This window comes from Hordeum vulgare, chromosome 2H, assembly GCF_904849725.1.
Source record: "Hordeum vulgare subsp. vulgare chromosome 2H, MorexV3_pseudomolecules_assembly, whole genome shotgun sequence".
NCBI classification, from domain to species: Eukaryota; Viridiplantae; Streptophyta; class Magnoliopsida; order Poales; family Poaceae; genus Hordeum; species Hordeum vulgare.
In genome coordinates this window covers 300,361,310-300,385,454 of record NC_058519.1, presented here as the reverse complement: position 1 = coordinate 300,385,454, position 24,145 = coordinate 300,361,310, and the positions used below count along the sequence as shown (strand labels likewise).

At 43.4% G+C, this 24,145-nt stretch overlaps 1 protein-coding gene across 1 annotated transcript; it reads left to right on the top strand.

Moving 5' to 3' along the window:
* The first annotated feature begins 691 nt into the window (after positions 1-691).
* LOC123426134 (regulator of nonsense transcripts 1 homolog) lies at positions 692-22,813 on the top strand. The gene is made up of 29 exons (XM_045109914.1): positions 692-1,369; positions 7,502-7,753; positions 7,855-8,025; positions 8,154-8,204; positions 8,329-8,421; positions 8,576-8,671; positions 8,768-8,818; positions 8,903-9,021; positions 10,004-10,112; positions 10,495-10,617; positions 10,701-10,772; positions 11,058-11,129; positions 11,216-11,282; positions 11,403-11,545; positions 11,636-11,707; positions 11,778-11,906; positions 16,755-16,910; positions 16,995-17,108; positions 18,245-18,343; positions 18,633-18,710; positions 19,112-19,246; positions 19,983-20,057; positions 20,154-20,259; positions 20,349-20,722; positions 20,798-20,860; positions 20,939-21,010; positions 21,460-21,588; positions 21,793-21,912; positions 21,998-22,813. The coding sequence occupies exons 1-29, from the start codon at positions 785-787 to the stop codon at positions 22,076-22,078; spliced, it is 3,807 nt and encodes a 1,268-aa protein (XP_044965849.1). The 5' UTR covers positions 692-784; the 3' UTR covers positions 22,079-22,813.
* The last annotated feature ends 1,332 nt before the right edge of the window (positions 22,814-24,145 follow it).

Here is a 24,145-nt window from a genome sequence, read left to right as displayed (position 1 = left end):
ACTTTTTAAACATAATACTCCCTTCATTTTTATATACAAGACCACTATCAAAATTACAATTTGCAGAAATAAAAGCCCACTAACACTAATCATTGCAATACAAATGATGTTTGCCTCGTAGTATACTAACAAAGAAGGACATTAATTATCCCTTGAATGCATGTGAGAGTGAGCTCATTGACTTAATGTGCATGAGAGAAAAAAATACACATTAATTTGCACGGCAAACAATACTTCTTCCGTCACGATTTAGAAGACGTGTTTGAAATTTTCTACAATCTAGGTGATTATTAATTGATTGTGAGATGAGCTAAAAAATAATATTCACACTACATATATATAATAGTATAATGAAATACTAATAATTAATTAACATGAATAAATATAATGCATCATAAATTTTACTCCCTCCGTTCCTAAATATAAGTTTTTTTAGAGGTTTCACTAGAAAACTACATCCGGATGTATATAGACATAATTTAGAATGTAGATTCATTCATTTTGTGTTGTATGTAGTCTCTTAGTAAAATCTTTAAAAAAACTTATATTTAAGAATGGAGGGAGTATTTATTATGGAAATGCATGTAAATTTAAATGTTTCGTCAATTCGATCCATCCCACTCGTGCGCCCTCTAATCCCAAAATCAGAGTCCACACCGGACGTTTAAAATCAAATCGGACCCCCACCACTTCCTCAACATCTCTTTCGTCCCTCCCTTGTCGATTAGCTTTGTCTCCTTCCGGGCCTCCCCATCCCGCGGCAAAACCCTAACCCTAGCTGCCGATGGCAACGCAGCCGCCTTCCCCGGCTGCTGCGGCCGCCGACCTCTACGAGACGGCCTCGCAGCCCGACCCCTCCGCCTCCGCCGCCGGTGACGCATACACCTTCCTGGAGTTCAACACGCAGGGCGACGACTTCGAGTATCCCGACTTCCCTGAGCTCTCTCAGCCCGCGCGATCCACGCCGCCGCCCCCGTCCACCGTCACCTCTCCAGCCTCTTCGCCCTGGCCGGCTCCGCCCCTGCCGCCCGACGCTTTACCGGACGCCGATCTCGCCCCGCAGGACTCGACCCCGCCTGCCTCGTCATCCTCGCCGTCGCCGCGGTCGTCGGCGTCGAAGGTACGGACGGCGGCGGCGGCGGACGGGCTGGCCGCGGGGGTCGCGGCCCTCAGCTTCGAGGAGCCTCCTGGCGCCGGAACGGGGGATGACGGGTACGACTATGGCAAGGGAGACTTCGTGGAGCACGCCTGCCGGTACTGCGGGATCCACAACCCTGCATGTGTCGCGCGCTGCAACATGCCATCCTGCCGCAAGTGGTTTTGCAACTCGCGAGGGAACACCTCCGGCTCCCACATCGTTAACCACCTGGTGCGTCTCCTCCCCTCTATTTAGTTGTTTCGAATTCTAAGCTAGGTGGACTGCGAAGTACACAATTTCAGAGAAATTAGTTACCTTGGGTCATTAAGATTCTCTTGCTAGTTACCGTTTTTAGTGTTGTATTGGTTGATGGTGCTAATATGATGGCACTGATACCAGACAGAGTCTAGGCCAGGATTATGCAATCTAACTTGATTAGAAAGCGGAATTTGCTGAGTAGGCGACATATTTGAACCGGACCGGTCATTAGTGTCTCCTGTTGTGTCTGTTTTGCTAGATTGATTAGTTTGTTGTGAATGTGTCAGCAGTTGCGGTAGAATGTGGACATGCGAAGATTCTCCTCTATAATTTGTTTAAAGTTGGAGTTACCTTTCCATCCATCGTTTGTCTTTCAGTGTCAAAAACTGACCCGAATTGTAAGTTAACAGTATTTATAGTTGCATGTTTGTTAATGTTTCTTATGATGTTGGCAAATTAGGCCGAGAGTCTTTATTTGGTTCACTTTTGTTATTGCGTTGTATAAGATGATATATATGAGTAGTGCGTTAAATATTTGTCCCAATCTTGCTAGCAGTATAGTTCTATTTTGCAAGTGGTTCATACTATCATTAACTTTGTTTATATTGCCTCTAGGATACATGAAATATTATTTAACAATGTTTAGTGCTATAATTTCTATTCATACTTTCTGATAAGCAGGGGAAGTTAATACTGAATGAACTGTGTTTTCTTTGCAACTTGTGCCAGACTACCTATCAGTTACCTCAAGTGATTCTGATAATGACATAAAATTTTGCTATCTTACTTTGTGCTTAGCTGCCATTGTTTCTTATGACCTCTTCGTATATAGCTTTTTGTTTGTCTAGAGCACATAAGATACCAAGCATGTTTGATGCATCATTCCTTATTTACGTTATATCTTTCTCCTGTCATATCTGTGGATATTACGATAACTCAGCTCTGATTCAGTTGTGTTTTGTTCACTGGTGTTCCAGAAATTGTTATACTAATCATACTGATTACCCTTTTGCTTCATCCACTAAATAAACATCTTGAGGGCAGACAACATTCATCAGTCATAGGCAGACAACATTCGACTATTCGTCACCCAGGGTGAAGAATTCTTATTCGTCACCCCAGCCAGCTTGTGCATCCACGCCCCAAACCTCAAACCGTAAGAAAAAAAAAGGTTTTTAAGGTAATATTATAACATGGAAGGAGGAATCTGTCCCGGCACCCAAGTAACTGTAAAGAAAAGAGTGCAAGCTCTGTTTTCGAGTCGAACGACTAGTCGCGCGTCGACTAGACTAGTCGACGAGTCGTTACATGAAGGTCGACTCAACCCGTCGACTCGAACCATTGGATGAGTCGAGCGAGTCGATCGATTAGTCATGACTAGTCTCGACTAGTCACAGTTTTGAGTCGAGCGTCTCGATCGATCTGTCATGGAAGAGGAGCCTGGCAGAGCAGTGAAGGAGGGGCGGTTCCAGGGAAGGAGGGGGAGGCGGGGAGGGAGGAAGGGCGGAGGCAGAGAAGCCATGGAAGAGGAGCTGCAGCAAGGCCATTGCGGCTGTTGATGCGTGCCTGGAGGCTGGAGGGGGAGCAGGTGAGAGAAAGAGATAGAAGAGAGTAGATGGACGGTGAAGATTAGAGAATATAGATGGTTCAGCTTGAGCTAGGCAGGCTAGGGTCTCACTGGGCCTTACTGGGCCAATATTGCCTGCCCACCCCCCTCTGGAAACCTAGATCGAACAGTTCCACCCACCCTCCCCTGACCCTCTTATGTAGCCGCCGCCGCCCCTGGCTTGCTGCTCGTCCCCCTCTCCCCTGGTTGCTGCTGCTGCTGCTGCTGGTCTGCTCCTCCCATCCCCAGGTGGCCTGGTCTTGGCTGGTTGGTGTGGCTCCTCCCCTGGTTGCTGCTGGTCTGCTCCTACTGCTTAACTCACATCGACTCATCGCATGTCGACCACGAGTCTAGACTAGTCTAGAGCCCCCACCCCCTCCCCCTCGCGCGCGCAGCGCGTCTCATCGACTCAAAAACATTGAGTGCAAGGTAGTCTTACCGTTTGCATGGCAGTCAATTACCTCCTGTAGCGAGGAAACTAATCTGGTGCATCCTCCTGTAATTTTACAGCTACTGAGGTAATCTTACAGTAGCAAGGCATTATATTTTTTTAGATACATGGCTGTGTTCCTATATTTCAGGCATTTTACGTTAGATCTATTAGTACTTCTATTGGACTAAGTACACGGGATCTCTAGCAAAAATCAAATATGAGATTTAAGTAACATAGGCCACTATGACAATTCTGAAGGAGGCATTTTTGGTGACCGCAAGAAAAGTAGGCCACTATGACAATTCCGTAGGAGGCATTTTTGCTGATAGTAAGAAACATAGGCCACTAATTAACTCTTGCATGAGGAATTTTTGGTAACCACGAATCAACAAAGCGGTCTAGTAAATACTCCCTCCGTTTCTAAATATAAGTCTTTCTAGAGGTTTCACTAAGGGACTACATACGGATGTATATAGACACACTTTAGAGTGTAGATTCACTCATTTTGCTCCGCATGTAGTCCCCTAGTGAAATCTATCTAAAGACTTACATTTTGAAGCGGAGGGAGTAGATTCCATGTAGTGTTTCGGGGAAATACCCCACGTAACAAAAACCATCCTTGCAATTAGAAATCAATTTTGTTTGAAAAGAACTGATGCACTGACGAGGAAAGCATCCACTACTATTTACTGTAAGACAGATTCATGCCACCATGAAAGATGGTAACCTAGAACAATATGAACAAAAGTATGTTGTTTCGATGGACTTGAAGCTGACATAACATACACAGAAACTTAACTAAATAAGCAGCCGCCACTCAGAAAAGGGAATGGCTAATTAAGCACCCTCCAATAAGATTTCACTGTTATCTTATTTTCATGTGAAAAACAAACTTAAACCCACTGATTAGTGCACCTCTATCATATTGATTACCAAACGAGGGTAACACAAACATTTGTATGGTGTGAAAATGCATTACCAGCAACCTATAAGTGGCCATTATTTGGCATAATGATCCTTGGAATAAAATGTGTGAGTAGCAAACAATCCATCATCAGTACAACTCAGCTGATTTAGAAGCTAGTTAGATCATGTGCCCCAAATTCAGATTCAGGATAACCAATCAAGAATGTATACTCTGCTCGCCAACATTTAACAAACAGAAAATTTAAACAAAGAAGCATTAACCGCATACAGATAAGCATATTATGTATTTTATGTTAAGAATTTCGTAAGTTATGCAGATAAGGCATAAGAATAAAAATGTTTCATTACCACTACTTCTCTAACAGATATAGACAGTTAGCAAAGTGCAGGCCTCCTAGAAGGAGCAAATAAACCACTAGTAGGGGGAAAGGGAAATGTTTTGTCCTCGATAGTTAAGCTAATGCAAATCAATAGCAATCTTGTATTAATGGAACATTGAGATTGATTAATTGGTGACTATCGTGGCTTATTGCACAAATTGGGCGGAAGCACATCAACATTGAAAGTTAGGTTTATGCTAGTTCAACCGAAACATCAGAGATAAGACAGCAAGGAGAGGGCCAGTGTTGTACCTCATTGTAGTTGAAATAAATCTAATTCGAAACTGTTAGTAACCACAAATTGCTCCAAACTGCATGAAGTAAGAAAATTAAATTACTCATATACTGAGTCATTAATATTGGTCATGCAGTCAGCTGAATAGAGACTAGCATGTTGTACACACAAGGTAACAAAATTAACACCAAGTAATTGTAATGATCAGAATCAATAACTGTACACTTAATTTAAATGAAAAACCTGAAAATCCTAGCATTGACAGAAGATCTTGATACACGTTCATAGGAGAGCTCTAGCTACTTCCTTCTCTTTTGTGGGAAGAGAGCTATCTATTCTCTTAACTACAAAATTCAGGATTCAACAAATTCATAAGCATCAAAAGAAACTGAAGTTTGTACCCAAACATGTACATATTCTACCGTTCTGTATTCTCCAAACAATTTATGGGATAAAATGCACATGAGCAAACGTGAACAACTATCTTTTGAGTTTCTTGCAGATTGCAAAAGAAAACAGAGACATAACATTGAGATGGTAGGTAATTTGCATTGCTAATGAAAAAATAACATGTGTATGCAATGAAAACATATCGAATTGGACATGTGCTGTCAACGTCAAGGATTTGCCTTCTGAACAATTTCAGCAAAACTGATTATTCACATGCCTTAATCATATTACCAGCTAGGTTCTTTATGCGATGTGCGATACCTGAATACATCAAGGTGAACTTGAGCTGGTGAGGACGATCGGGCAAGTTTCAGCAGTCAAAAACTAATTAACAAGATGTACTTGTTCATATAGCTTATGGTGGGTGTATATGCTTGTGTGCCTTGCCGTGAGTACACCATACTTGCCATTTTCTCGCCTGTGCAGCATTCCCTAGTCCACAAGTCCCTTGCACGCATCTTCTTCTGCTCCTAGATATCTTGGCAGAATTCCAATTCCTTGTTTGCCTAACAAATTCACAAAATCTAAAGCTAGCATCCTCACTTCAAATCTTATCTTAAGAATAGCATCAAACTAATTGTCCTCGTAAAATGAATCATCTTTAATTGAAGAAATTTTTCTCGTAGCTTTGTGCAAATTTCAATAACACAAATTTACAGAGAAATAGCATAGTCAGCTAGGTACAACCGTACATTACTAACATCCAATTAAGTCGGAGCCATTATTTATAGCTACAAGGAAGAAAATTATGTATTTTAAAAAAGCAAAATCATAGAGAGGATTCACATGTCTTGTGACAAAAACAAAATTGTCTCAGCTGAATCAAAATCGGATACTCTACTGTTGTTCCTTTTTATCCGCAGCATTGAGCTTTCCTCTTCTTTTATGTTTTCGACTTTGCCTTCTTCTCCTCCATGATCTCATTGTCAGGCGTTTGTCTCCAGCATCACCTCCATGATCTCCGCAGCATTAAGCTACTCTTTTTTTCCTTTCCATCCCTAGTTTCTTCCCCTTCCCATCCTCAAAAATCAATAACCCTAACCCTAGAAATTCATAAATTAATGGAGGAGGAGAGGTTAAGAAGAGGATGAGGGGTCTTACAGGCGATAAGACCGTCGAGGGTGGAGACTAGAGAGGGACGACGGAGAAGGTCGCTGGCGCCTTCGAGCTAGCTCGGATTGTTGCACCGTCCACGTCGTCTCCGGTTCACCATCGCATGGGAGAGGGAAAGGGAACTACTCATCGAGAGAAGTAGCGATAGCAGTCAGGTCGTCCCTCCGGTGGCGTCCCTGCAGCCACCGCCTCCGCCATCGCGAAATAGAAGGGTCAGGGAAAGAGGAACATCATCCAGTGAAAACTGCTCATACCGACCGGGGAATGGACTAGCTTTTTTTTACATCCGGGGGAGTGGGCTAGCTCATGATCGGCTAACTGTTCGCATCAAATGTGAAGTTACATCGGTGGACTGTAATTTTATATTGGTGGATGTCTGGACCATACCAGACCACCGCTCGGTCGATCGACCCGGGTGAAGAATTACTTATTCCTCACCCTGGGTTTTAATACCGGTCTATTCATCATCCACGGTGCATAATAAGTTATTCTTCGCCCGATGTAATCTTACGATCGTTTCATAAATAAATTACATTTGGAATGCAAGTAGTTACATTTATACTGATCCACTATGTAGACTTTGACATAATATAAATAAAAAAATAGGTCATAAGACGAGAGAAATTGTATTTTATGCATAGTTTACACTATGTTTTTATGTTTGTAATTTTACGTGACAATATTTTTTACGGTGATTATATATTTTCTTACGATCTCTTTTTACATATGAAATAAGAAAAAAAAATGGAACCTAAAATTACGGTGCATTGATGTTAAAATAGGAGGGGATGAAGAATAACTATTCCTCACCCAGGGTGACGAATAGTCGATCCCCTATATATATATATATATATATATATATATATATTTATATATAAAGAAAACTGTTAGCCGTATTTCGCTAACTTACTACAATTGTTAATTATACCTGAATGTTTGTATGTGGTTCTTTTTTCCGCAGGTCAGAGCAAAACACAAGGAAGTTTGTCTTCACAAGGATAGCCCTCTGGGTGAAACTATTCTTGAATGCTACAATTGTGGCTGCCGGAATGTATTTCTGCTTGGTTTTATCTCAGCAAAGGCAGAGAATGTTGTTGTTCTTCTGTGTAGAGAACCCTGCTTAAATGTTAATGCATTGAAGGATATGAATTGGGATCTCAGTCAGTGGACACCTCTTATTGATGACAGGTGTTTCTTATCGTGGCTTGTCAAGGTAAGATTTTTCTCTCCTTTTTATGTTGTTTGGTGGTGGGTGCAAGTGTAACATGCCCTTCTTTTCTCTTCTTGATAACTGATCAATTTTATGTCTTCCAGGTTCCATCAGAACAGGAGCAGTTGAGAGCACGCCAAATTAGTGCCCAGCAAATTAACAAAGTGGAAGAGCTCTGGAAAACAAATCCTGATGCCTCTCTTGAAGATCTTGAAAAACCTGGTGTGGACGATGAACCCCAGCCGGTGGTCTTGAAGTATGAAGATGCTTACCAGGTTTTGAAATTGTTTGCAGGCATTTGTTCCTTTAACTTATTTCAGTTATTATAGTGTGTTTAGTTATATGTTAAATCTTCTTGTGTTAACTATTACTGTAACTAGAATGCCTTTATTGTTTCTGCCAGTATCAAAATGTTTTTGCTCCGCTGATAAAGCTTGAGGCTGATTATGACAAGGTATTGTATTTTGACAATATTTTTTAATGTGCTTGTTTTTATTTGGAATTGAGAGGGATCCCTGCCACACATTGACGAGGGAATTGATTTATTTTATTTATGTCCTTTTGTTGTTCTGCTGTAGATGATGAAAGAGTCACAGAGCAAGGACAGTGTAACTGTGAGGTGGGATATTGGACTGAACAAGAAGCGCGTTGCCTATTTTGTCTTCCCAAAGGTTAGTTTGGGAATTAAAATACACATGATATGTGAATATGTAGTCTCCATGATCATTTTCTCATAGTTTTTTCTATTTCTCAACATATTTTTTTTACTACACTTGTTTATGTCACAATACCAGTTAATCTTAGGTAATCAATTTCACATTTTAGGAAGATAATGAATTGAGACTTGTCCCTGGAGATGAGCTACGACTTAGATATTCCGGTGGTACTTCACACCCTGCATGGCAATCTGTGGGGCACGTGGTATGTGTACTAAAAGCATGCCGATTGTTAGCCGTATGGTAACCTCAGTGTGTTGCTTCTATGCTGGCACTCATGCTAAGCACATTCTCCCTACAGATTAAACTCACTGCACAAGAGGAGGTAGCACTTGAGCTTCGTGCTAGTCAGGTACAAGGAACCAGTTCACTCTTGTTACATTAAAGATACCCTCAGTATTGTATAGTTTCCACCCTCAACCTTTCTGGATTTCAGGGAGTACCTGTTGAACTGAACCATGGATTTAGTGTGGATTTTGTTTGGAAGAGTACTAGCTTTGATAGGATGCAAGGGGCAATGAAGACTTTTGCTGTAGATGAGACAAGTGTCAGTGGGTAAGTTAAGTTCTATGGATTGATAATATATTTTTGTGTCTTGGCCGTGTAGGCATGCTTATTTGTGTCTGTTCTGTGTTGTGACTGAGCTGAAGGGGAAGCAATATGAAACCCGTACTTCAGTTGCTCTCGAAGTTATTTCATAATTATTAGGGAGTTGCAGTTAATGCAAAATAGCTATTATAAAGCAATAGCCATATATTTCTAATCCTCCAAGGCTCCAAGCTACCATAAAATAAAACCGACACACTTGATCCATCACTTAACCAACATTGTGAAAGAGTACAAGTAGAAGGTAATTCTGAATTCATTGATTCTTCGCTTCAATTCAAATTACTACTTACCTCTTCTTATTTGGATATGTGGTTGAAGGGAGGGGATTTAGTCTTTAGAATGTTTCCTTCTGTAAGTTGTGTATTTGTATTCTTTGTTTATTCATAATAATTTGTACCATACTCTGTCTATTCCAAAGTAATTGAGTTCTAGGTTTTTCCTAAGCCAAACTTCTTCAATAAGTTTGATCAAGTCTAGAGAAAAAAGTATCAATATCTACAACACTAAATTCGATTCATCAGATTCTTTATAAAGAATATTTTTGTACTATATATATTTGATGTTGTAGATCTTGGCACATTTTCCTATAGGCTTGGTCAAACTTAAAGAAGTTTGCTTCAGGCAAACCTAGAACTTCAATTAATTAGATTCTTCATAAGGCCTTGTTTGGTTCCTTCAGATTTGGAGGGGTTTGGAGGGGATTGAGATGGAATAAATCCCCTAAAAGTCAAATTCCACCTCAATCCCCTCCAATTCTTTCCAATCCCCTCCTGGGAGGGATTAACCGAACAAGCCCTAAAGTATGTCTTAGGCATATGATCATATGTCTTAGTCATTTGACCGAACAATCCTCTTCAATCCCCTCCCGACGGAGACTAAAATCATCACCTTCAGTGAATTCTCATATTTTTGTATTCATACAATACAGATACATATATCATCACCTTTTGGGGCATGAAGTTGAGCATCAGATAATACGTAATACACTACCGAGACGCTTTGGTGCGCCAGGACTTCCAGAGTTAAATGCTTCCCAGGTACACTAATAATCTATTAGTGTGTTGATACCAAGTAATTTTTGGTTGAACAATATGTGATCTCTGATGCTACTTCTAATTATTGCATCTTTTATCAATGCACTTTTGTGGTTAAGATGTGTACGCTGCTCTTCTTGTTAAAGGACGTGCCCGTGGGGTCCTTTTGTTCTTCTGTCCCAAAATAGATGCTATTCTAAGAAAGTGTGCTCCACCAAGTAATAGAAAACAATTTTGTTTGGATTAAGTATATAGATTTTTTATGAAAAAGTGTTCCACAATAATTCTTTATAATATCTCACTTCCATATCACACACACAATAATGGTCAAATGATTTAAACTATTATATTTGTTTGTTGTTAATTTGATGCTGTATGTATTCAGGTCTTGGCTGTTAAAAGTGTTCTGCAGAAGCCCGTTAGTTTGATTCAAGGTCCACCTGGCACTGGGAAAACTGTTACATCAGCTGCAATTGTGTACCACATGGCAAAACAAGGCCAAGGACAGGTACATAACTGCATGATGTACATTTAATGTGCTGTTAGATTGGAAGTATTGTTTGACCCCTTCTCTCTGTTTTGATATCTTAGGTCCTTGTATGTGCACCAAGTAATGTTGCTGTTGATCAGTTGGCAGAGAAGATAAGCTCAACAGGTCTCAAGGTGAATGATGAATTTACTGTTTATGTTGATTATCTACTGGTTCCCAACTGTGCCTTTTCAATGAGTCAGCGATCAATTGAGCATGGCATCTGCCGTGTACTGTTTAGTTAGCTCTCATATGCTTCACCTGATTGCAAAAATTGATGTGATATATCCACAGTTGGTATAGTACACACTACACACTGCATTTCTTTCACGATGAACTATACACTGCAATTAATGAGTCATTATTTGTGGTTTATCTTTGGAACGAGTAACCTTGTTTGAATACTCTACTTACCGCAGGTTGTTAGACTTTGTGCGAAATCTAGAGAAGCAGTTTCTTCACCTGTTGAGCATCTTACGCTCCATTATCAGGTACACTCTTGATTCATACCTAGTCGCTTGCATCCAAAATAACATTTTTGTGTGAAGGTTAATCATGTGTTTCTGCAATTATGCAGGTTCGGCATCTCGATACTTCTGAGAAGAGCGAAATGCATAAGCTACAACAACTAAAAGACGAGCAAGGTGTTTTATCCACTCAGTCTCTCACCAAGCATGATGCTTTCATTGAATATTTTCTGTGAAGAGGCTTGATATGACTCATTTGGTTGACTGGGAACTGATGTACCTTTTCTATTTCCACAGGAGAATTGTCGAGCAGTGATGAGAAAAAGTACAAGGCACTAAAACGAGCGACTGAAAGAGAGATATTACAAAGTGCTGATGTGATTTGTTGCACCTGTGTTGGCGCTGGAGACCCTCGTTTGTCAAACTTCCGCTTTCGCCAGGTAATGATTTCTACCCTTTAGTTTTTAAGTTAGTAGTGCTCATATGTGTTCTATATTGTGTCCTGAAGCAATGGAAATTGTTATCGACAGGTTCTTATCGATGAGTCTACACAGGCGACAGAGCCAGAATGTCTTATTCCATTGGTTCTTGGTGTTAAGCAGGTGAAGATATAATCAATGACCTCATTTAGGTTAACCTGATTTTATTTATTTATGCTTTCGAGCTATTCAGGTTGTTCTTGTTGGAGATCATTGCCAATTGGGTCCAGTTATCATGTGCAAAAAGGCAGCACGAGCAGGATTAGCACAGTCTCTCTTTGAGCGTCTTGTTATCCTTGGAGTCAAGCCATTCAGGCTACAGGTAAGTTTACCTTTTTGTGTCTAGTAGTATTATCATGTCGTTACTACTATGCTTTCTCTTCCTCTCCGGTCCATTCTAGATTAACTATCAAAACTGTGTAAGCTTTGAGATTAATAGTATGTTGTTTGATGCAGAGGAAATACTCCCTCTGTTCCAGAATATAAGGTGTCTCGATTTTAATGAAGTCAAACTTGTGTATGTGGTAGAGGCTAGGGTTCTACCAGGTCTCGGACGTAGGTTGTAGGGGTGGAAGTGCGGGCTGCGAGGTTGGGGACGCCGGCGCCGGCGGTTAGGCGCCGTCGCGGCGTGAGAGAGAGAGAGAGGCGGCTAGGGTTTGGGGCTCTCGTCTCCTGAGGGAGACGACAACAGAATATACTGTTTATTGTCTGATTAATATCGAAGGGGTACATGTGTTTATAAAGGAGGACAACCTCCACTAAACCCTAGATAACTTGGACTCTAACTTGGACTCTAATATAACTTGGACTTCTAAGATAGGTAAGATAACTTGGGCTAAGCCCGTAATTAACCCTGCCCATTGGGCCTCCTCCGTTGGTACGTTGTACCGGTCATAACATCTCTCCCCGCCTTCTCAAACAGCTCGTCCTCGAGCTGAACATCTGGAAACTGCTGGCGGAAATCGTCGAGCTTCTCCCAAGTCGCTTCCTCCTCTGGCAGGCCGGTCCACTGTACACTCGCATACCTCATCGTCGAGCTTCTCCCAAGTCGCTTCCTCCTCCGCTGGCACGTCACGCACGACCGCACCCAGTCGCGGACCATCGCGCCATCACCGGGGATGTAAAAATCAGCACGGAGACGATGGAGAGTCTTCTGCACGCCCTCGTGCCCTGCAGAGTGCGCCAAAGTCAGGACCTGGTGTCGTAGGTCGCCATGGTCGGGCACAAAGATGCGGCGGCCATGTAGGAGTAGCCCCTCGTCCAAGCGCCAGGGCGCGTCCAGCTCGCCGGCGTAGGCCCTGGGCGTCCACGGCCGTCGAAGTTGCCCGGCGAATTTTGTTGATGAAGGCGAAAGATGGCCCGGAGCGAATGCACATGATAGTGCCAGCCATGGCGACGTCGTCCGCGACATCTGCAGTGTCGCGGCGGGACAAGGCGTCGGCGACCGTGTTGAGACGGCCGGGGCGGTACTCAACAGTGAAGTCGAAGCCAAAGAGCTTGCTGATCCACTGGTGTTGCGAAACTGTGGAGAGGCGCTGGTCCAGCAAGAACTTGAGGCTGTAGTGGTCTGTGCGCACACGGAATGACCGGCCCCAAAGATAAGGCTGCCAGTGGCGCACCGCCTGAACCAGCCCAATAAGCTCGCGCTCGTAGGCCGCGAGCTTGTGATGGCGAGCGACGAAGGGGCGGCTGAAGAAGGCGAGCGGTCCCTCGCCCTGGTGAAGGACGGCGCCGAAGCCGATGCCAGAGGCGTCGCAGTCCATGATGAACGGCATATCAAAGTCCGGCATCTGGAGGACGGGTCCCGTCGTGAGCGCCTGCTGGAGAGCCTCGAATGCCGTAGTCGCCTCCTCGTCCCAGGAGAAGGCGTCGCGTCGAAGGAGACGCGTCAGTGGCGCGGCGGTGAGGCCGAAGTCCCGGATGTACTTCCGGTAGTAGCCGGCGAGGCCCAAGAAGCCGCGGAGCGCACGCGGTGACCGCGGGATCGGCCATGCGGCGACGGCGGCGACCTTGTCCGCGTCCATCGCTACCCGTCCGTCGAGATGACGTGCCCCAGGTACGCGATGGAGGTCGTGCCGAACGAGCACTTCGAGCGCTTGAGGTGAAGACGATGCGCTCGAAGCTCGTTGAAGATGATGGCCACATGTTGTAGATGCTCCGCCCAAGATGCACTGTAGATGAGAATGTCATCAAAGAAAACAAGCGCAAAGCGGCGCAAGTATGGGCTGAGCACGTCGTTCATCAGGGCCTGGAAGGTCGCCGACGCGTTGGAGAGGCCGAACGGCATCACCAGGAACTCGAAGTGGCCATGGTGAGTGCGGAACGCCGTCTTCTCGATGTCGTCAGGGTGCATGCGCACCTGATCGTAGCTCGAGCGAAGGTCGAGCTTGGTGAAGAAGCGCGCTCCGTGTAGCTCGTCCAAGAGCTCATCCACGACGGGGATGGGGAACTTGTCCTTGGACATCAGGGCGTTGAGGGCGTGGTAGTCGATGCAGAAGCGCCATGTGCCGTCGGACTTGCGCACAAGGAGCACCGGGGCGGAGAACGGCGATGTCGAAATCCGGATGATGCCTTGCGCGAGCATGACCGCCACCTGACGCTCGAGCTCGTCTTTCTGCAGCTGAGGGTACCGGTACGGACGCATGGCTACAGGTGCCGTGTCCGGCAGCAGGTGGATGCGGTGGTCACAGGGCCGCACGGGAGGGAGGCCCTGTGGCTCGTCGAAGATGTCGTTGTGCTGCTGCAAGAGGTCGGCCAGGAGGGGATGCGCCTCGTCCAGTGCGGACGCCATCAACTGGAGCTGTGGAGTCACGGCGCCGGAGCCGCCGATGCCTGTCCACTGAACACGACGGCCGCCCTCGCGCCAGGAGATGAGGGACAACACATCGAGGTCCTAAAGTATGGGGCCGAGAGTGGACAGGAAGTCGATGCCGAGGATGAAGTCGTAGCAGCCCAGGTCGATGCCGACGCAGTCGATCGAGAACGGCTCGTCGCCGATGAGGACGGGAACCTGCCGCGCCACCCCCTGGCAAGCAAGGCGGTCCCCGTTGGCGACGGTGACGCTGAACTTCTCCGAGCCCGCCGGTTGGAGTGCGAGGCGGCGCATGGCGTCCCCGGACAGGAAGTTGTGCGTCGAACCCGTGTCCACGAGCGCGGTTAGACGCTCCCCGTTGATCGTCACCGGAAGCAGCATCGTCTTTGCCGTCTTGATGCCAGCCATGGCATGAAGGGAGACGACGAAGGCGGTCGCGTCGACCGGCCCGTAGGTTGTGACGCCGGCCTCGGAGAGTGGTGGCGTCGAGCGCCGCGGTGAGGGCCTCCACCTCCGCGTCGTCGACGGTCTCTAAGTAGAACAGGCGGGCGCACGTATGACCAGGCGGTCGGACGCCATGGTCCGCTGCCCCCTGAAAAACTGGTCGCACTGATTGAGCCAGTTCAGGGGGTCGACGGTGCCGTCGTAGGTGGCGAACTCCAGCTTGGTGAAGCGGGGTGGCTGCTGCACGTGTGGCGAGGCCGCGTAGGTGCCCTCGTGACGGCCCAGCGCGGCGGAAGAAGATTGTTGCGGCACCACGGAGCTCCCGGCGTACGGATCAGTGTACCTGCCGAACCCCCCGAAGGTGGGGGCGGGTGGCTGCAACACCGTCGGCTGTAGTGGCGCCGTCGTGTAGGTCGGCGTGTCCATCCACGTCGGTAGCGGGGACGGCGACGGCGGCCACCGGACCTGGGTAATCGGCAGGCCCTGGGGCACGACAGTCGCCGGGGGCGGTGGCGCGAAGGGCGCCGCCGGCGGTGGCGTTGGTGGCGGGGTTGCGTACGGAGCCTGGAGGAGAGTCCGGAGGTTCGAGACCGCCAGGTTGAGGTCGCGGATCGCCGAGGACATCTCCGCCGGGGAGAGGACGGGGGCGGGTTCGGCCGCCAGGGCCGCGGGACCGGAGGTGGCCGGCGGCGGTGAGTGGTGCGGCGGCGGCGGCTGCTGTGAGGTGGCGGGGAAGGCGGTGGTGGCGGCGGCGGTGGTGGTGGGAAGGTCCGACAAACTCATCGAACCCAAGCTACCTGATACCAAATTGGTAGAGGCTAGGGTTCTACCAGGTCTCGGACGTAGGTTGTAGGTGTGGAAGTGCGGGCTGCGAGGTTGGGGACGCCGGCGCCGGCAGTTAGGCGCCGTCGCGGCGTGAGAGAGAGAGAGAGAGGCGGCTAGGGTTTGGGGCTCTCGTCTCCTGAGGAAGACGACAACAGAATATACTGTTTATTGTCTGCTTAATATCGAAGGGGTACATGTGTTTATAAAGGAGGACAGCCTCCACTAAACCCTAGATAACTTGGACTCTAACTTGGACTCTAATATAACTTGGACTTCTAAGATAGGTAAGATAACTTGGGCTAAGCCCGTAATTAACCCTGCCCATTGGGCCTCCTCCGTTGGTACGTTGTACCGGTCATAACAGTATGTTTGACCAATTTTATAGAATAAAATATAAACATCTACTCCCTCCGTCCCAAAATAAGTGACTCAAAGGTGACTCAAGTTTGTATTAACATAGTACAAACTTGTGTCACTTTTGAGTCACTTATTTCGGGACGGAGGGAGTACAATACAAAATAAATAAAATATGAAAATACTTTTCTTGATGTATCTAATGATACAAATTTGGTGCTGTAGATATCGATATACATTTTCTAAAAACTTGGTCAAACATGTACCTGTTTGACTTCTGAACAAACTAATACGCCTTATATATTTTGGAATGGAGGGAGTAGTGTTTACCTTTTCTGAAGAAGCTCCATATTACATGTTACTTATGTACTATACCATTCTTATTTCCCTGAACTTTGCACAGATTTTTCCTACCACCCCTTTTGTTATTTTGGACACGAAATTGAGTAGAAATAAGTTCTATGATGAACAGAAGTCTGTACAACTGTACCTGTTTCACTGCTGGATAAGCTATTAAATCAACCGAGTGACATCTGAGTTTTAAATCATGGTATTGCAATAATTATCTGTTAACAGTTTTTGACAATAATTTGTTCTCGAGATAGTAGATTTATTTCAGTTGAAAGCTAATACAATTATTACAACTTTGCAGTCAAAAGCTGTATTTCAGTTGAAAGCTAGTACTTATTTCAGTTTAAAGCTAATACTATTAACTTGATTACCCTGATTTTACAGGTCCAATATAGAATGCACCCTTGTCTTTCAGAATTTCCATCCAACTGTTTTTATGAAGGCACACTGCAAAATGGGGTAACTGTAAATGAGAGACAGTCATCGGGAATTGACTTTCCTTGGCCTGTTCCAAATCGACCCATGTTCTTCTATGTGCAGGTACCTTTTTGGAAAATTGATTGCATTTTTATTTATGGGAAGGTAATATACTGTTTTATACTGATTTCTACTGATTTTCTATAGATGGGAGTAGAAGAGATCAGTGCTAGTGGGACATCTTACCTCAATAGGACTGAAGCTGCAAATGTAGAGAAAATTGTAACTACATTCTTAAGAAGTGGTGTTGTGCCAAGCCAGGTATGTACTGAGTAAAAGTATTATTACTATCATAATGACGTTCTTTCAAAACCAGGGAACCACTGCTGCACTCGTGGATGGTGTCGATTTCAAAGCCGATTGCACCAGGGCATGTGTAATTGTGTGAGGTTTGCAGGGAATTAACCTGTTAAGTAGTACTCCCTCCATTCCTTTATATAAGGTGTACAAGTTTCAGCATGGTGACCAATGCATATAATTATAGATTAGTTAGACCAAAGTTACCCTTGTCTATTTTGTGGATTAGCGGCTAGTAAATCATTTAAGCTAGGAAAGGAAGAGATGCATACAATCGGAAGAGAGATAGTTCCCTTTTTTCTCTACAAGGAGAGATACGTGCAATCAGGGAAGAGATACTTTCCTTTTTCTAGAGGATCAAGATTGGAATTATGAGAAATTAGAACAAATGCACCTTATATTATGGATTTTTATCAAAAAACAAATACACCTTATATAAAAAAACTAGGACCCTTGCTCATTGTTTTCAAATGTGAAGATCTTGGCAAGCTGCTGCTACTCTCTCCCTTCCAAGTCGTTGATGCATCTTCCAACGTTGTCATTGAGAAGCAGACTTTGATCTTAGAAATTAGAACATTAGAGGGCTTGATAGAAGGGAAAAAACGGGTGTAAAACAATCAGGTAGTATGGATATAATTTTTGATGGCAGGCTGTGAGATTTGCTATCACTGGCCCAGTGGATTTAGATGAGTGTCAGGTTGAGATGGAGGCAGGAGAGCAAAACCAGTGGAAGAAGAAAGCAGGCATCTGTTTCGTTTTATTGTTTGTTTTATTTATTCAAGAGTCGATCCTAGGCTCCGAGCTATAGCCCATGCATGTTTGTCGGGCCTAATTCGTGTGTACAACTGTACGTGCTTACAATGATTCCTGCATGTGCCAAAGGATAACCATAACAGATACACAAAAATAGAAGAAAACCATGAACGGCACAGGTTCCAATACAAGATCTGACGACATCATGGGTAGAGTCAGGATCCATGGTCGTCCTGAACTTTATTCTTACGGTCATCTAGAAGTTCTGCAATAGCCCCTTCTGCATGAAAAGACATCACTAATTATATTGGAACTGGATTTGTACCTCATGGATCTTTAATGTGCAGATTGGAGTTATCACACCTTATGAAGGGCAGAGGGCGTATATAGTAAATTATATGTCAAGGAATGGCTCTCTTCGCCAACAGCTTTACAAGGAAATTGAGGTAAACCATAAAACTGTAAACTGTACTCAGAAATATAAGGTGTATTTTGTTTCGGTAAGTCGAGGCTTCAATCATCAGTTGGTAATATGTAATATCAGTATGTAATATGCATGACCCCAAATGAAATGTTAATATCTTTCAATTTCAAAGTACTTTATGTTCATAATGTTTTGTCACATAAATCAAATATTAATAGATTAATTGTTGGTCAAAGCCTTGTCTTTAGCAAGCGAAATTAACCTTGCCTTTCCAGAAATATTTGTGCTATAATATGCATAGTGTTTTTCAGGTGGCAAGTGTTGACTCCTTCCAGGGAAGAGAGAAAGACTACATTATTCTGTCTTGTGTTAGAAGCAATGAACACCAGGTTTTTTCTCTTTCTATTATATTGGCCCCATACTTTTCTTGGCTATGTATATCTTGCATTGGCATTTGCTTTGCATGTAGTTAAGTACTCCCTCCGTTCCTAAATACAAGTCCTTTTAGAGATTCCATTAGTATATAGACATACTTCAGAGTATGGATTCACTCATTTTGTTCCGTATGTAGTCCGTAGTTGAATCTCTAAAAAGACTAACGGAGGGAATATATCTTTGAATATAAAACATCTATGCATTTATGTTTCTTCATATATTGCACTTGATATAAACTGAGCCATGATTCTTTGTGAATTATTGTTGTGTTCCTTAGCTGTTAGTGCTTGATGAGCAACTGTTGTACACCGACTCGTTTAACTGATGATGCATACTGTTTTTTGACTTTTTTCAGGGTATTGGCTTTCTTAATGATCCACGCAGGTTAAATGTTGCATTAACTCGTGCTAGGTATGGTATAGTCGTTCTTGGTAATCCTAAAGTTCTAAGCAAGCAGCCTCTTTGGAATAGTTTATTGACACATTACAAGGTACACCTTTCCCTTGATACAAATCACTGCTTACTTTGTTAAGTTGCAAATGATTAGTATTTAGTTTGTGGCTGCCCTTTTGGTGGGACTTTTATTCGTATCAAAACTCTATAAAACTTTGTAGCTTGGTTCGGTTATCTTTCAATTCCTAGTATTATGTGCCTGTGCTTGGCATAGTAGTTTCTGTGATATGAATTTGTACTGGAAGATGTAATATTAAAGGAAATGTAATGTGCATGATCTGGCTACAAGTAAGACGAGGAGCATTACTAACAGTGGCGGAGCTACGCAAGGACAAATCAAAATACATGATATTTTAATTCTTAGCTACTACCCCGTCCTGGTTTACTAGCTCCCTCGTATTTTGGGTCATATTCTGACCATGATTTTAACTAATGAAATACTCCCTCCGTCCCAAAATTCTTGTCTTAGATTTTTCTAGATATGAATGCATCTAGATATTAAAACTTGACTAAATACATTCATATGTAGACAAATCCAAGGCAATAATTTTGGGACGGGGGGAGTATAATTTATACGTATTAAGATAATATAATGGGAAACTACATTCAAATACGAATCCAAAAATATAATTTTGGGTAACCTGCATTAATGTTTTGCTAGTCGAATATGTGATCAAACTTTGACCCGAAATACGACGGGGACTAATAGGAGGTACTAGCTTTTAACATACTCCCTCCGCCCCGAATTACTTGTATAACTTCTGCGTGTTTAGGAGCATGAGTGCTTGGTAGAAGGACCTTTAAACAATTTGAAGCAGAGTATGGTGCAATTTCAAAAACCAAAAAAGGTAAATACATGCATTGCCTCTTCCAAAAAGTTTTTGTGTTTTTCTGTCTTTTTTATTTTCAATTTACTAGTTTCTCAGTTTTATTTTTGTGGGTAGATCTACAATGATCGAAGACTGTTCCTGGGTGGTGGTCAAGGTGTTATGCAGGGATCTGCCTTTGGCTCTGTAGGCTCAGTAGATAAGAGAAGTGGTAGGGGAAAAGGTCTGTACAGTTATAGTTTAATGACCTGTATTTTCCATTTTTGTTGACAATGGTTTTTCATTAACACATCTTTTTCCCAAAAAAATCAGGACACCCCTTTGTTCCATTTGGGCCACCAAATGGGGCTCACAAACCTGGTGTGCACCCATCAGGCTATCCTTTACCTCGCATGCCTTATCCTCCATTTCCTGGGTCTCCACATTCACAACCCTACGCAATTCCAACTCGGGGATCCCTGCATGGACCCATTGGAGCTGTTCCGGCGGTGCCTCAACCTGGGAGTAGGAGCTTTGGGGCTCCTCGTGCAAATACCGGTGGCCCTATTGGCGGCCACCTTGCTGCCCATCAACAGAATTCTCAGCAACCTATGGGGAATGTGGGGCCAACTTATAACTTTGCTGGTGATCCGAGCAGTCAGCCTTCTGGCGGAGGCCTGATGTCCCAATCTGGACTGATGACACAGGTTTGTTCATTTCTCTGTTATACTATTGCACAAACTTGCAGTACTTCTACACTAACACTTTCCTTTCTGAAATAGATGCCTGTCCAAGGTCTTAGTCAAACATTCCGTGATGGGTTTACCGTTGGTGGGATGTCTCAGGTACAAGCAATGAAAGGTGTGTGCACTACTATCTTACCGTTCTCCCATTTGACTGAGTTTTCTTTTGTTGGCTGCTAGGACTTATTTGGAGATGATTTCAAGAGCCAAGGATCCCACGTGGCATACAACATTGCAGATTTTTCGACTCAGGTAATCCCATCTGTCTGCCTACTTTTCTGCTGTTTTTGGAGAAATGTTATTTTCAGATAGCTCTGTAATTTGTATAAACAGACATAGTGTTATACTCCCTCCGTCCCATATTAATTGTTGCTCAAACGGATGTATCTAGGACAGAGGGAGTATTATGTAATAAGCATTACTTCCTCCGCTCAAAAATATAAGGCATATTTGGTTTAGTTATAAGACAAGGGACCAATATATACATGACGTGGAATAAATTGGCAGTAGAGTTGTCTACAATTCACTTATTTGTGATTGTGATTTTGTATCATGTAGGGAAAATATTACTTGATAAATTTTAGTCAAAGCCTTGTCTTAACCAAAGAAAAATACTGCTTACATTTCTTGGATGGAGGGAGTAGTAGTTCATTATTAGTCTGGGAAGTGACTTCTGAAAAGAAAATAATTGTCATACGTAGGCTTCTCAAGGAGGCTATGCTGTTGAATATACACAAGGGCCTCAATCTGGATATCCTGGGAATTATTTGAACCAAAGTGCACATCCAGGGTACCCCCATATCGGTGCAACAAATGACATTGTATCTCAGGTCTGTGCTTTGCTTTTTTCGTAACCATCATTACCTCTACTCCCTCCGATCCATATTAATTGTCGCTGCTTTAATACAACTTTGTATTGAAGTTGTACTAAAGCAGCGACAATTAATACGGATAGGAGGGAGTACTAAATTCTCTTGTTTTTTTCCATGCACATTTTAATCCTCTATGCGCTAAGCCTGTTTTGTATGATCCAGGATCACATGGCCCATGGTTCACATTCCATGTTTACACAAGCTGGATACAACGACCCATCACAAGATGAATCTTCTCAGATGCATTATGGAATGGCTGCTCCTGGCCATCTTCAGTCACAGGTGGTTTATCTATTTTCATTTGTTAAGTCTTTTCTTTGACTTGGTGAAAATTGATTGTAACTGGAGCTAACATAATGGTTTGCAGAGCATGATGAATCCTATGTACTCTCAGTCGTACGCTCACTATAACACTCAACCCCAGTCTCTTCAGCCTCCTCCGCAGTGATCAGGAAAGCTTGTCACACAAGGCTGAAGCCTAATTAAATTTTGGAAGTTTGATGAATTGCATGCATCCCCTTGGCCCGGGGCATCTTGGTAACGTCATGCTACAGTACTACACAGAAGTGTTGGTGCTAGACATCGGTTGCAAGCAAAGAGGACTATTTTGACACATGGGAACGTTTATTGGGTTGGGCTTGTAAAAGATGGCTATTGCTGGACACCGTTGCTGAGGAACACAGAGACTGCGATGCATCTCCTTACTTATTGTGGTAATTTTGCAATGGGGCTTGACAACAACAGATGGCCACTTGTGCATTAAGAGAAAGGGTGTCGATGCTACACCCACATCCCTTCACCTGTATAGAAGGCAAAAAGGGCTTGTAGTGGTACAATGTGAATATGTGCTGCCATCTGAGCAAGGGTGGGCAGCCATTGCCTGCCAACATGGTATCATGAAGATGCCTGCTGATTGGCCTTGTATAGAGGTGCTATAGGTGGGGTGGCTAACCCTCTCGGATCTCGCTCATGGCCAAGATGCTTGTCTTCACAACTATGTATGCTTTCTATATAGTTTTGTTATAATTATTACAGAAATGATGTAGGTAATGTTGCTCGGAACGAGTGCAATAGATTGTGGTGCTTGGTGGAAAGTGAGGTTTTATTCGGTTGTTAAATCATTTGGTGTAGCTCTGGCTTGGTTCAGCTATTTAATGCTGATGGGTGTGCGGTTTATTTTAAACCTGTGATATTCCGAGGCTTGTTTTGGCACTCATCCGTCTCAGTTCACAGGGCATGAGTGTGGTTTTAGTTCATTGATTTAACTAACTAAATATGTACTATTATATGTCATAAAAAGTATATCATTAAATTCTTAAGCGAATGTAGTTTTAGGTTATTGATTTGACAACTAAATATGTATTACTATATGTCAAAAAGTATATCATTAAATTCTTAAATGAATGTAGTTTCTAAATATATTTTTTTATCACATATGATGCATGTTTAGTTAGTTAATTTTTTAACCTAAAACTAAAACTGAGACCGAGGGAGTATCTCAGTACCCCAACTTAGTTCGGCATTCTTTATTTAATGGGTCATATATTTGTGATGATGATGGAAGCATCTATGGATACGGGGCAGGCAATGTTAACTCGCCCGGGAGGTTCTAAGCTTTACTTGCTGTGATTAATTATCACACATGTTGATTAAGTATCCCACACTGATTAACTGCATACCACACTCCTTTTGTTTTATTATGCCAAACCCTGAGCGGCTGATGGTTGGTGTGATGAGAATCAGAAAAAGGACCATTCATGTCATTGGTAGACACGAAGATTCAACTGCTGCCGGCGAAGAGGAAGTATCAGCTAAGACCCCTCTTGCGAAGAAGAAAAAGAAGCTTATGGCAGATGCTATGAATCCTTGTGCTGCTTTCAAGAGGACTACAAAGGACATACTTGCAGCTGTTAAAGAGAAAGATATTGCTTTTAGAGCCTTTGCTGCACAGGAAGATGTTGAGAATGCACCTATTCTAATGAAGTTAATGCCTTATTTGCCACTTCACAATGAGACTCGTCCAATAGCTGAAGACATGAAGAAGAGAAGAGATGTCGGGCTGAGGAAGTGGAGAGCTATTGATTCTTATGCTGTGAGAAGAAGGACTGCAGTTGATTCAAGGTTTCGTACAAAAGAACAACAAGACTTCTATGAGACAATTCTGTATGACAAATGTCCTGCAGTTAATGACATGAGATATGTTGACTCGAATTACATAAAAGCCAACGAAGATTTCTTTCCTGATGTGAGAGAGAACTTTAATCTTTTTGACATTGAAGAGTTTCTTGGCAGAGCGATGACTGCATGGAATGATGAAATGATTATGCAATTCTATTCAACAGTTCATTTCTATTCAGATGATACAATTGTCTCGATGACTGATGGGCATAGATATGAAGCCACAATTGAAGAATGAGCTAATATCATTGGTGCTCCAATGTCACGAGTAGAGGAGTTGGATGTGTATTCGGAACCAAAGAAGAATCACAACTCCATGGCAAGTATGTACAAGACT

Excerpts from the sequence above, each read along its gene's own strand:
- LOC123426134 (XM_045109914.1), top strand. The coding sequence starts at position 785 with ATGGCAACGCAGCCGCCTTCCCCGGCTGCTGCGGCCGCCGACCTCTAC. Across the intron at positions 8,672-8,767 it reads GGCAATCTGTGGGGCACGTG|ATTAAACTCACTGCACAAGA; the intron begins GTATGTGTACTA and ends TTCTCCCTACAG. Across the intron at positions 10,618-10,700 it reads CAAAACAAGGCCAAGGACAG|GTCCTTGTATGTGCACCAAG; the intron begins GTACATAACTGC and ends TTGATATCTTAG.